At 40.8% G+C, this 14,730-nt stretch overlaps 1 protein-coding gene across 19 annotated transcripts in view; it reads right to left on the bottom strand.

Moving 5' to 3' along the window:
• Positions 1-14,730, bottom strand: part of TENM2 (teneurin transmembrane protein 2) — a 716,795-nt gene that overhangs the window by 53,815 nt on the left and 648,250 nt on the right. For all 19 annotated transcript variants that reach the window (XM_079964734.1, XM_079964747.1, XM_079964745.1 and 16 more), the window contains 2 exons: positions 6,323-6,533; positions 5,524-5,643 (listed from right to left, as the gene is read on the bottom strand). In XM_079964734.1, the coding sequence (XP_079820860.1) occupies positions 5,524-5,643; positions 6,323-6,533 (331 nt within the window). The remainder of the gene's footprint in view (positions 1-5,523; positions 5,644-6,322; positions 6,534-14,730) is intronic.

Raw genomic sequence — 14,730 nt, 5'->3', positions numbered from 1 at the left:
TACCTAGATCAACAACAGTTGGCTCACTGGCAGCACATAATATTAACCATCAACCCACACTGCCGTATTTATGTGAATCTAATGCACTATTGAATCTAATGTGCACCTCAATTTTCAAAACCTTGAAACAAAAAAGGATTTGCTGGCAAATGTAAATGCCCCATCAAATCTAATGCGCACCCTAATTTCCGCAACGTAATTTGGCCTAAAAAGGTGCGCATTACATTTGTGTAAATACGGTATATGTACAAGGTGGGGCTGTGGCATAATGCAATATCCTGCAAAAAATGTGTAGTTGCTGATGTGACTGTAGTGCTGTATATACACTGATTCAAAAAGTTTAGGATGTAGCTGAACCTTTGAACAACAAGGGAGTGTGTTAAAAAAAGTAAATGTACACATTTATTTAGAAGTTTTCGTAGCTCATCCTTCCTTCAAATCAGAGCACAGAGTAATTTACAACGCATGAGATTGCAGAGAAGATTAATAGATTCTTGCATCTATCTTCACTTCAACAGATGTGGGAAAATCCCTGTGCCTGATCTAACATTCTCAGAAGGGGAGTCTGAAGAACACATGCAAATAGTGGTGATGAGATGAATTCTAAGTTTTTATCCCTCCCCTTACCTGGCCTGGTTTCCCTGGCAACGCTTCCCCCAGGTGGGATTGGACAACTCACTGGGGTTAGGCGGGGACCTCCAGGTATCCCACCTGAGGGAAGGCAAAGCCTATGCTGATGGGGCCACTCCAGATCCAGGGCTGCACGCGTCCACGCAAAAGGCGCCCCCCGTTTTAAGTGGGGAGCGGTCATTATTGACAAAGTAAAAACTAGCAACTCGCTGCCTCCTGATGATATTCACCTGAGAACAAGACTTGCTAAAGAAGAATCAGCATGGCTTCTGTAAAAGTAAGTCTTGTCTAACAAACTTTTCAGAGTGTATTTGAGTGTCAATAAGCATGTGGGTACAGGTGATCCTGTAGACACTGTGCACTTGACCTTTCAACAATTTTTTGATCAAATTCTTTCCCATAGTCTCTTGACAGTCATATGATAACAGGACAGGTTTTATCCTCTTATGGAACAGTTACTAGCTAAGGGACAAATAGTTCTCATGATAGAGAGATGTAGGAAGTGGGTTCCCCCATGAATCTGTATGGGAACTGGTGCTTTTTAAGTTGTTCATAAATGATGTGAAATTACAGGTGAGCAGTGAGGTGACCGAGTGTAATGAATGTATGGGGTTGCTCGTGCGTAAGTTGCCACCACGCCTGGCTAGGTAGCCTGGTTAAACCTTTCCTGACTGGACAGCCCTTCACTTTGTGGCTGTTCAGTCGCTAGCAGAATCCATCAGTGGGCATTTCTTAAACTTCTTCCAGCACAAAAGCTCTTTGACGCCAAATCTACGCCTACTTTCCCTGCGCGGAAGTCTTCTGCGCAGGGTGGGTGTGGGCAGAGGAAGACCTGTGCTCTCCCCGCTGGTCTCCAGCGAAGAGTCCTGGAGACCCCTCTCCAATTCCCCCAACCGCCCCCCTTTATCCCTGGTGTTACGCTGATTTCCTTCCCCAGCCGATGAGTTCCCTCTCTCCCTGCTTGGCCCTTCTCCGGCATCGCTTGGGAGCCCTGCCTCCACTTCTGGCTCCGATGTCAGTTCCCTGACACCGAGTTTGCTGATGACACCAAATTAATCAGGGTGCTTAAAACAGATAGTAATTGTGAGGGTCTTCAAAATTGCATTAAAATGGCAAATGTGGTACAGTGTAAAGGTAAAGGTAAAGGGACCCCTGACCATTAGGTCCAGTCGTGGCAAACTCTGGGGTTGCGGCGCTCATCTCACTTTACTGGCTGAAGGAGTCGGCATACAGCTTCCGGGTCATGTGGCCAGCATGACTAAGCCACTTCTGGCGAACCAGAGTAGCGCACAGAAACGCCGTTTACCTTCCCGCCAGAGCGGTACCTATTTATCTAGTTGCACTTTGACGTTCTTTCGAACTGCTAGGTTGGCAGGAGCAGGGACCGAGCAATGGGAGCTCACCCTGTCACGGGGATTTGAACTGCTGACCTTCTGATCGGCAAGCCCTAGGCTCAGTGGTTTAACCCACAGTGCCACCCGCAAAACAACAACAACCCCAATTTCACATATATGCTTATGGGGTGTGAGCTGTTGATGACCAAACAGGAAAGTGATATTGTGGTGGATAGCCAGATGAAAATGATGATCTAGCACTTATGAAAAAGGTGAACTGCATATTAGGGATCATTAAGAAAGGAAAAGAAAATTAAACTGCCAATATCATAACACCTTTATACAAATATATGGTGTGACCACACTTGGTATACTGTGTACAATTCTAGTTGCTGCACTGCAAAAAAAGATATTACAGAGCTGGAAAAGGTGCAGAAAAGTGCAACCAAAGCTATCAAGGGGCTGGAACAAATCCCCTACAAGAGAGATCATGTGGAGATACTTAATTTAGAAAAAAGGGAGAAAGGGGGAAATTATGTAATTATGTATAAAATTATGTATAAAATTATGCATGGTGTAGGGAAAGTAGATGAAGATATGGTCTTCCTCTCATAATACTAGAACAAAGGGTCATCCACTGAAGGATTTATTTGAAGCAGCATTTATATACTGCTAAATCACAAAACATATCAAAGTGGTTTACAACATTAAAAAGATTAAAAAACCATACAAAGATTAAAAGCAATTTAAAAACAAATATGCTAAAAACAAGCATCAATAAACCATTGTGAGAGATGTACTCTTAATTTCCTGCATAGGCGTGGCAGAATAAAAAAAGTTTTCAGCAGGCGTTTAGAAGTTGGCATAGAAGGTGCCCGCTGAATGTCTATTGACAGTGTATTCCACAGCACCGAGCCAATGACACTAAAGGCTCAGGCTTTTTTTTTTTTTTTTACACATTGCATAGTTAAACTTTGGGACTGCAGTGGTGGCCACCAACTTGGATGGCTTTTAAAGAAAGGATCAAACAAATTCTTGGAGGACAAGAGTATCAATTATTAGTAGTAATGAAGGTTGTATTATTTTTCTATCAATGGCAGCACACCTCAAAATACCAGCTGCTGGGGATCAAAAATGTGATAGTGCTATTGTGCTCATGTCCTGCTTGTGGGCTTCCTATGGACATCTGGTTGGTCACTGTGGGAACTGAATGTTGGATTACATCCAGAAAGGTTCTTCTATAGAAGAAATGTGAGACGCGTGTATATATTTTACTTATCTGCTGTTCACATGTTCTCATGATAGAAGTCATAGATGCATATATAGCCTAGTAACTACTAAAACAACAACAACAACAACATATTTTTTTGTATACAGCGATACCTTGTTTATAACCATAATCTGTTCCGGAGGTCTGGTTGTAAACCAAAACAGGTTGTAACCCAAGGTGTGCTTTCGACAATGCCCCCCCCCAATTGTTTGTAATAACAAAAGAAAAGGTTTGTAATCCAAAAAAGGGACACGCACTTCAGGGTTTGACGTGGTTGTAATCCAAGATGGTTGTAATCCAAAACGGTTGCAAACCAAGGTACCACTGTACTGCCCTTCGTGCAAAGATCAAAGGGGAGTTAATGATACAATATGGATATGTATTGTATGTATAGCCTGAAACAATGTCTGTAATACTAGGAATCCTCTTCCCTTCTGGGAGCTCTAAAAATGACAGTTCAATAAGGTTCACCACTAAATTATTTTAAGCACCCTCACAAAAATTCCAATGGTTCCATGAGGAAATCATGAAAGTTTTATAATAGTTTAGAAGAGTAGTACAGAGATGGTCTTAAATGAGTATGCAGGATGACATCTACAAAATATTATCAGATTCCACGTAAATGTTTTTGTGATTTAATCCTAGCCATCCTTTCATTAGGTTGTGGCAGATGGCAGAGAGCAATGATGGAAATTTGCATGACTGCTCTCTGTGCTGGATCAATTTCAAAATGAAGAAAATGTTTCTCTCCAGAATTTAAAAACACTAAACATTTCCTCTAATGAACCTAGTAAACCTGTGGTTTTCAAAATGAGAGATTGGCTTTCCTAGGGAGGTGAAGACATCTGGTAGAGAAGAGCTAAACCCTCCCAAATATACTTGCCATAACTGGAGAGGTCATATTCTCTCCCGTCATTTAATCCAGGAAGCAATACTGTTCTGTACTGCATGCTATGTCTCGTTTGTATCAGCAAAGCTGAGAAATGGAGAGTGTAAAGCACTTGTTTCAAACAAGATTGGTTCCTTTTTTACCACCCCCCCCCCCAAAAAAAAAAAAAAACCCTGTTACGGATATGGCTCTGAATTGCTTTTTTAAAATTCTGAGTTCTTTCAGAACAGAGACAAGTAGCTTGCCTAACAGGCTGTTTCTCTCCTCCCATGTATACATAGGAAAGTCCAAATATTCATTTTCTTGATTCAAGGATGCATTCTAATGCAAACTTTGAGAATTTCCACTGTGAACATGGAGCTGCTGTTAACAGCCCTTGAAAAAAAGAATGCACATGAGTTTGTGAAACATGGTAAAGCACTGACTGGGGCGTAGCTACCACTATGTTGCTCCTGTGAATAACCCTTGCAAAACAATGCAAATGCATTTATGAAAAACTATAAAACGTTGAATGGCAGGTAGCTTTGAGCAAACAAAATTCTATGAAGCAAAGATACAGATGGAACAATGTAATGTATCAAAGCCCTGAACCACCATGGTTAGTGTGGTATTTGTCCTACATAAAACCTGGAAAGCTTAGTATTGCAGCTGTGAAATAGCAGCTTGAAACCACCCCCTAGCCACAGCTTGGTTTCTGATTAGTTATTCCAATTCAAACTATTTTATATGAGTGCATACTGCTGCAAATAGTCACAATGCCTTTTTCAGAGATGTATTATTTTATTGCCATATCCAATAAATTAGGTAAAGCATGACATGTTGCATTTTTGTTTGCGCTGAAGTTGTGTGAACTTCAAATCAGATGATAAATAGGAAAACAGGACACACTTCTTCACGCAGCAGGAAACTGTCTAAGTATATTCAATTATACTCCTTTGATTGTGTTCTGCCCCCAAGAAACTCTGAAGATAGTGGATTTTCAGAAAGGAAAGGGGAAAATAGGAACTTTTAAGATAACACACTGTTTTATAAAGAACTCCCCACCCCACTCACTGCCCCCCATATGAATGTTATCCTGCCTTGAATTTCAAAATTAAGTATTTCTGGTCTCAGCTGGATATTGCTGTAGCCCACAAATGTTTTCAGAGATATAGTAGTTTCTGAGAAAATAAGCTCGACTGCTAACACATTATTTTCAGAAGTCAGCCCTTTCATATTTATTTCAGTTAGTATTCAAATGCCATGTGAAAAATTACTTTTTTGTTTTCTTGAAAGCTCTTTAGCCCAGTAGGAATTCCATACATAATACCACATGGTTTCATTAGATAGCACCACCTGTTAATCTGCACAGATACTGCATACTAAACAGGGCAAACACTAAATGAAGCAAGTAGACTTACGTGCCATCCTGGCGAGTGATGGTATAGCCATACTTGGGAAACTTGACAAATGACACATTGACTCCAACGAGTGGAGTTCCATCTGTAGTCACCACTTGACCTCGTATAAGAGATACAAGACTAGGAAAGAAATGCAATTAAATGTCAGTTCTGAAAGATTATTTGGGAACAAAGAATACTATTCTAGATGTGTTTACTCCTGCACAAATGCACATTCAATCTTGACTCTGATCTCTTCAGTTTCAGGGAACAGACTACAGGAATGTACAGTGGAACCTTGGCTTTTGAACGTAATCCATTCCGGAAAGCTGTTCAACTTCCAAGATGTTTGAAAACCGAAAACTGAAAGCGGAAGCCTCAATTAAATAGGGAAACTCAAAACAGAAGCTGTGTTGGATGTTCGGGTTCTGAAAAACGTTCGAAAACCGGAGCATTTACTTCCAGGTTTTTGGCGTCCGGGAGCCAAAACATTTGAAAATGGTGCCATTCAAAAACTGAACTGATTGTATTTAAATTGAGGCCATGTTGGCTTCAATCACTTAGCTATTCTTTTGGTTCTCTTAACATTTCAATGCAGAATAACAAAGTATTCTGGGTTTATGCCTATATGGAACTAGAGTTGAAAGCAAGCATCCTGACGACAGTGTTAGAAAATCACAAGGAAGCCCATAGAATGAGATTTTACCTCAAGATGGAAGAGAATATCATTTCTAAAAGCAGCAATCCATGTTAAGCCATTATTAAAACTTGTGTCAGAAGTACTTCCCCGTCTCTATAAAATCATATTTTTGGCCATTACCTGCTGTTGAAAGGATTTTCTCCTGGGATTATATGAGTGCTGTCTTTCCCCACTAAAAGCTTGATTCGATCATAGAATGACTTTACAGTTGGTGAACCAGAGTGACTTTGTTGTATAATGTCTAGAGGGTCACGTGAACCACGGCATAGCAGGCTATTCTGACAAGTCGACTGGAGGCAGCAGTCTGGATCAAGGCAGTCAACGAGGCCATCTGAAAGCAAAAACACACAGGCTGTTGCTGTTGTTGTTGTTGTTGTTGTTGTTGTTGTTCATTCATGGATAGAAGTAGCCCCAATGCTTTTGCTGTCTGCAAGCATTCAGATTGGTTGTAGCGCTCAGTTATTTCCATACAATGAAATTACAAGTATCACTGAAAATAATATACGTTGTATATATTAGCTGTACTAACTTATTGCTACCCCCTTGTTTCATATATGGTGTTTGCTGTCTTGGTGTCCTAGACAACATTACTGTATTTAAGATCAACCAGAAATAGGGATTTTTTCCTGTCTGGGGCACAGGTCAAGATGATGTCACCCCCTACCCGCTGCCACCCGATATATAAAAGGTGATTAGATTGACAGTTGAATCTTAGTCTGATTCTGGCAATGGGACAAAGTCCTCCCCTTCACCTTGGGACAGTAAACTAGCTTAGGGGGCATGGCAGGTAAAGTAGCACACAGAACTTTGTCCACTTTCTACCCCTCAATATTTGATGCATTATGTGGCTGCCTCATTCTGTCTCTTGATAGGGCGAGCCCTAATCCAAAACTGTTTTGGAAGAACATGTGTGGAGGAAATTCTCAAGGACTGCTAGTAGTGGATGACATGGTGGGTGGCAGCACTTACCTGATCTCAGGTTCGTTGCATTAATACTGCTTATGGAGAGGTAGGTGGGACGCAGGTGGCGCTGTGGGTTAAAGCCTCAGCGCCTAGGGCTTGCCGATCGAAAGGTCGGCGGTTCGAATCCCTGCGGCGGGGTGCGCTCCCGCTGCTCGGTCCCAGCGCCTGCCAACCTAGCAGTTCGAAAGCACCTCCGGGTGCAAGTAGATAAATAGGGACCGCTTACCAGCGGGAAGGTAAACGGCGTTTCCGTGTGCGACTCTGGCTCGCCAGAGCAGCGATGTCACGCTGGCCATGTGACCCGGAAGTGTCTCCGGACAGCGCTGGCCCCTGGCCTCTTAAGTGAGATGGGCGCACAACCCCAGAGTCTGTCAAGACTGGCCCGTACGGGCAGGGGTACCTTTACCTTTACCTTTTTATGGAGAGGTAGAGGAGGAGAAATAAGTGGCTTAGTTTAGACACACCAATGGAGTCAATCTGGTGCTTCAGCTGGTGTGCATGCGCCATGCCATTCTCCCCCCTCCCCACCACTGCTTGGTAAGCAGCAGCAACATGACTCACCAGAGTTCAGGTGAATGCTGCTGCCCCAATGCACCATCCACTACTGGCAACCCCATACCTTTGGAAAGTTTTTTCACTCATAAATCTGCTAAAGGCTGAATATTTACACCTTGAAAATGGGACGAGAAATTTATTCAAACTGAATTTTGTTGGCTATCCAGGGAGAGGGCAGAATAATTAATAAACTGTTATCTGTCCCAATACCTTGTGGTGGATTGGGCTATAAGTTCAATAAATAAATAATACTCTGCTTGAGCTTGCGTGGGCTTTATTGTAGACCTTTTCTGTGTTGGTATTATTACCCATGGACAATGCAATCTCTTAGAAAAATTAAAAATGAAACAGTTCTTGATTAGTTCTCCTTGTTGTTTGAGCTGTAGATGTTTTTCTTTTAAGGTCAGCAGCCTTTACACGTTAGGATCCCCATTCATCTTGAAGCCTGTTTCTGTCATGGAGCAAGGATGATCCACCCCCATCCTTTGCAGTCCATTTGCTACCCACTTTATATAATCAATGTGAGAAAATAATTGGGTTCCAATAATAATTCAAGACAGTTTTTCCATTAAAGCCTGAACACTTTTTCCTTGATATCCTTCCTAGGCTTGTTGTATTTCTACCACTACAGACTGAAAATTGTCTTCTGCTTTTAGTTTGCTCAGTGCTTTTGTTCAGGCAACTGTGAGAGAAGAGAATCCTATCAATACATTAAAGAATCAAAAAGGCAAGACACAGGATAGAAATTACTCTCTTTCCGCAGATTTATATTTACCTGCTCAAGCTATTGTGTGTGTGTGTTTTGCTATGTCTATGGGGGTGAGAATATGTTATGCCTATAATGACCTCATCAAGTTGCATGATTATGGGCTGCAGCAGCTGAACACTTTTGACGACACCATGAACTTTAAATTGGCACACCAATCTCCCAGTGGCCTGTCAGTCATGTGAATAACATCTTCATGCCAGCGAGCCCCCTTGGATATAGTCTGACATTGCAATCTTCAGTAAATTACCCTGTCACTGCCAATCTTACAGTTATCTCGCAAACAATCAAGGAGGCAATCAAACTGTTCTGAAGTACCAGTTCAGGACCTAGGGGGGCTAGAAATGTCTCCATTCAATACCAGTGAGAAACCTGAATATCACTGCTTAGATACTAAATTGAAATATGCACACACCTCTACATAAGAATAATACACTATAGGTTTCATGGTTAGGTCTGTACAAAGAATCCACATAAAAAAAAATCTAAAATCTCTGACAGGGCAATACTTTTATTAGGCCAACCAAAAAGTAAAAAAAGAAAAGAAGTAAGTTTTCAAGTTCTGTAGAACTCTATATTAGACAGGATGTTTTTTTAAAAAGAGGAGGGCAGGGTGGAGGGAGCTAGTTTAATGTTAAATTTTAACACAGCGCAAGGGTCTTTGCTAGCCCTTTGCTTGGTGCTGAATAAAGAGTTTGCAGAGCTGGCAGTGGGGCATTTGGCAAGTGCTGTGCAAAGCACTTTGGAAGCCCTGTGCTCAGCACTCCCCCAGTGCTGAGCATAGGCCTGGCAAAGCTGCTTCTATAGGGATCTGCTGCATGATCAACAGAGAACTCAGTCTTGCAGACAATGCAGCATACTTGAACCCACTGCCCATCACTTAAATACAGCTTTCTGTAGCAGTTGGCTGCAACTAACCCACACCTGATGTGATGCAAAGTTTGGGACAGGTGGGTGTGCTTGGTCTTATAGGCCAAAGTGGGACCCATGCTGGGTCAAATTTGACCCAGAGACTGGAGGTTCCAAACCTACGACTGCATAGAAATCGGCACTGCTCAACTATGATGCATATTCATGTTTTTGCTTGTTTTGCTTAGATGCTTTGGAAACACAAAAGCCCTTTCAATTTCAGCACACTGTCAAATATCTGTGTGAAATTATGATAATGTAATGTACACGGTGACAGGACACATTACAATAGATGTCCAAAGAAGATATGAAGTGTACCTGGAGAGAAAACATCCAAAGTGCAAATGCCCATTTCCCACTGACCAATTTCCCATTACTAGGGAAGCACATTCAGGTCTAGCATTAGCAACAGCAAGTCTTTCTGAAACTCTAATGCTGCAATTCTAAACACACTTACTAGGGGGTTAATCCTATTGAACACAGCGGGATTACAATAGAATAACCAAGCACAAGATTGCTTTGCAAATGGGAGCACAAAGGAAAATGTAATATTGAAGAACTTTAGAAAGTCTACAGTCACACCAATTATTCAAACACTCACGCATTTTTATATATTACACTGTATACATTTGTATTATCACTGTATTGATCCTGGGTAATGAGGCATACAAATGAATATATTTTACTGAAGCAATATTTGCTAGTGAGAGTAGGTAACACTTTTAAGTTTCGCATAACTTTATTTGAAAGGAAAATAAGGGTATCTCCAAGCTTAAGAATTATACATTTATTAGTCTGCTTAACAGATAAAATACATATTTAGTTTACCTCATTTTCCATTTAAATAAACTTAGGAAACCCTGAAAGCTAACATTCTAATAAACAAGTTGGAATATTAAAGGGAAGATGTTAAAACCTCAAAACCTGATATGTTATAGATGAAAATATAGAACACATAGTCGTACAAATGAAATTCAAATATGTTGGCATTCAGCAAACACTGCTATGCTTAACCTTCTATTTTTCTGGGGTTAAAACCTTACCCCAGGCACACATATTATTGTGCAATTTACACATAAGTAGATCTGCAGGGTAGCACTTCTAGGACATTGTTACAAATTGTTACCTGTACAACAACGTCCCGAATTTTTAGCCAGTTGTCACTTACCATTTTCCTTCCAGAAACAACACACACAGACACACACGCACACACTTTGCCACTGGCGCGCATTTACTACCCCAGCCAATGTTAGAAAGCCCCTTCATCCCCTCCCCCCATGACAAATGATAAAGGAAAGATCAAGAAAGTGTCAATAGGCGGGCAGAAACTGTATAATGTTATTTGGGAACCGTTCTTTAATCAATGGCAGTTTCCTTGAAGGTTTTTTAATGGGTTAGAAAAACACCCCCCAAATTCATTAATATTAGTTTATGTTTGTTTTCAATTGTAATAGAAATAATTCTAGGCAGTTTACAATATTTTCACAATATTTTCACTTTAAATTATATTTTTGTTGTTTGCAACAAAAATTAAAAATCATAGCTAATGAAAAGAACAGAAATGGTGCTGTTTATTCAATATGCAAGAGCAAGCATTCAGCAGAGACAAATTCTGCCTCTTCTGAGTAAGTTTTTTTTGGCCCTAGAGTATTGGGTATTGTCAAGCACACTTCATCCGACACTGGAGACACAAATATTACCTGCGGTTCACACCCTCTCCCCACCCAGCATACATTGGAAATCTCACTGGGGCAGAAAATCACACACACAACCTTGATGAAGGTTAAGTGCCATTGAAATTATATGATAAATAAATAATTTAAATAATATAATAAAAAATGATGAAATATAGGCTAACCAATTTTTTCATACAATGTATGCATCTGCATGTGCATGCATGCACACAGTATCTCATGTAACATTCCCTAAACTTTAGGGAAAGCTACATTAATATAAGACTACAGTGGAATAAATTAAAAGCAATAGCTTTCGTTCATCCCCTTTCTAAAAGCTTGTCGTGTCAGGAATTTATATTTTTTATGTCAAAAAATGGTTTTGTAGGAAGATAATTTGTCAAATTGCAGGAGTAAATAATCCGGAATGGAAGCTGAAATAATGAAGAACCTCTATCTGCTTTATAACACAGCTCAACTCAACTATCCCAAGTGGCTAACTCTACTGAACTCAATGTGAGTGATGATTATACCAGTATATAAATATGGTCCCGTTGTTGCAGCAAATTCATACTTGTCTTTTCATTAAGCCAGGGGATTATACAGCATCTCCTCCTCCTTGCTTTGCTGCTTCCATAAACTCATGACCCGATCATCAGATTTTCAATGAAAAGCATTCCTAAGGGAAGCTGGAATGTTCTGGATAAGCAAAAGATATACCAGCTATGACAATTTAATTTACTTTCCCAAAAACTTTAATCAGGAAATAACTAGAGTATGCATTTCTAATCTATTTCCCATCTTATTTTATAACCACCTGTATTTACAGAGACAATTTGGCAAGTAACTAGGTTAACAACTTATTATTTTTAGTGCACTGTGTTTTAATTGACTAACTAATGGCAAGATGTCAGTGTTATCAACCACAGTTTTGTGAGTTGTTGTTAAATTACATGATTATCACAGTTTTCTGCTGTTATGAGTTTGTGGGTACTAGACACTTATAATCCATGGATTCAGTGAGTGTTAGAATTTAATCAAGCCTTGGGGTGTTAAGATACAGACAACTCTAATCCCTGGATCTAGAAAGTGTTAAACGCTAATTAAGACAGGCTAGCTTCCTCATGAGGTGACTGCCTAGGGGAATGGGCCATTAAGGGAATAAAGGATCAAAGGGACCCAGTGAGAGACAGTAAATCAGTTGGGCCCCTCCATCAACAGATTAAGCCAGAGTGGGTGGAAAAGAGGCTGGGGGCGGGATGCTCACAGCCTCCAAGCCCCTGCCCCCAACTGGCTAAGTTATCACTGTCCGCCCTTACCCCAATGCGGCTGGAGGTGGACAGCGCCAGCCATAACCTCCCCCAGCCACACTGGAAGATGGCGGCCTCCCTGAACCCACTGCAGGCATGGCAACGGCTGCCCACCCAAGTCCCCGGTTAGTGGATAGAAAGGTAAAGGGAACCCTGACCATTAGGTCCAATCGTGGCCGACTCTGGGGTTGCAGCGCTCATCTCGCTTTATTGGCCGAGGGATCCGGCGTACAGCTTCCGGGTCATGTGGCCAGCATGACTAAGCCGCTTCTGGCAAACCAGAGCAGCGCACAGAAACGCCGCTTACCTTCCCGCTGGAGCGGTACCTATTTATCTACTTGCACTTTGACATGCTTTCGAACTTCTAGGTTTGCAGGAGCAGGGACCGAGCAACGGGAGCTCACCCCGTCGCGGGGATTCGAACCGCCGACCTTCTGATCGGCAAGTCCTAGGCTCTGTGGTTTAACCCACAGCGCCACCCACGTCCCACGGTTACTGGATATTACCTAGTAAAACATTAAAACTCCTCTTTCGTAGTGTGTTATTAGGCTAATAGCCACATGTCATGATAAGTATTTATTTGATGTTTAAACTTGCTAAATATTTGTGGCTACTGTTCAGCGTATCTAAGAGGACTTTGTATAAATTAGCTGAATGCATACAAACACTTGCATTTCTCTCATTAGTCTCAGTGGCCACTCAAGGAATAATAAATGGATAAGATTACAGATTGTTACAGGATAGCATGATGGCTGTTGTTTAAGCACATGACCAAGTACAGCGGAGGGGAAATTTTGTCCTGTAAAGAAGTAGGTATAGCAGGTATTGATGGAGGTACACTACTCATTCAGTCCAAAGAGAACATTGCCTGCTATCTGTAGATGCTAAAGAAACAGAAGCATAGTTGAGCAGGCAACTGACGCCACAGTTTGAGTGACCTGCTTTATGTCTCCTGAATATTGCCACCCTAATAGATGTATTCCCTTTTTCTTTCTTTTTCTTTTCTTTTTGATAACCAGAAGCCTGGAACACAACCCTGGTCCCTGAAAATGATCAGCTGAAACCTCTGGGCCTGCTCAACTGGTTGCAAGTGCCAAGTGCCAATTTTTGAAAATGCTAGCACTAGCTCTACTGCACTCATGTCCTCTGCAGCTGCTTTCCCAACTGAGTCATTGCCAGAATCAATAAAGTTAATGTCAGTAACAGTTTTGGGAAGGCAAGAAGTGCAAAGGCTTTGTTACAAAGTATAAAAGATATTTTCTTTAAGTTAGAAAAACAAGCAAATGAGGATTTAGTGACTCATGCGTAGAACCATATTTGCTGCAGATGCTGCCTATATTTTATACATATTTAAAACTGTCAATAACAGATACCAATTGTTTATTATCGTAGCAATTTTAAAGATGCCTTTGAGAACCAGGTCTATTGTATTTGCTCTAGGGAGCCTTTTTATCTCTTGAGGTATTGTGGGTATTTGTATTGAGAACCTTATAAATCTTTTGTCTGACTTGAATTAGAGACCCCTGCTGTGGCAAAGCTTGATGAGGCAAGCTAAATTACATGATTTGCTTTTGTGCTGTGAAATACTTGTATTATCTTAACTATCACAGGCCTGATGAAATATCAAATCACAGGATTCACTGTTCTATAAAAGCAAAGCTTGTCCAAATAATTATTGCAGAAGGGCAGGATCCACTTTTCCCCTTTCCCTTTCCCTTTCCCATTCCCCCCCTTTCGTTTCAAAATTATTTGTTCCAAGAAACTTAAAAACACACCCTTACATTCCAGTATATGAACAGGGCAAACATGTTCAGAAACAGTATTGCTCTAGAAGTGAATTTACCTATGAAGGGAAGAAAAAATTAATTTACAGCTACAGGCTTAAGTTAGAAATGGAACCAACCCCTGGAAGATTGTGCAGCATACCATGCAAAATTCCCCTCTAATATTATTTTGTGCAAAAGACACAAATTGGGAAACCTGCTGCTCCAGATTGGGCTTCTGTGGTATATTTTCCTTCATATTGAATAGTATTTTCTATGATGTGCAATATTTTGAAAACCAAAACAAGATGTAATTATAAAAAGGAGGGGTTTCTGTTTGTTTGTTTCAATGGGTATTTATGTGATCAATTATTGATTTTAGGCCTTAATCACTGATGGAATGTTTAATTTCATGATATTCCCTCCATTTTTTAAGCTGGTTTGAGACTTTCCAAAAATAGGAGCAAGAGCCTGTAAATTATACATAAATAATGAGATACTCTTTTTAATTTTGTGTGTGTGTGTGTGTGCGTGCGCATATGCGTAGAGGCAGTAGGAGTGGGAGATAGGCTTAGGGCGGAGAAAGAGA

This window comes from Podarcis cretensis (assembly GCF_951804945.1).
Source record: "Podarcis cretensis genome assembly, chromosome: 2".
NCBI classification, from domain to species: Eukaryota; Metazoa; Chordata; class Lepidosauria; order Squamata; family Lacertidae; genus Podarcis; species Podarcis cretensis.
The sequence above is the reverse complement of the archived record's forward strand: the minus strand, read 5'-3'. Positions and strand labels throughout refer to the sequence as shown.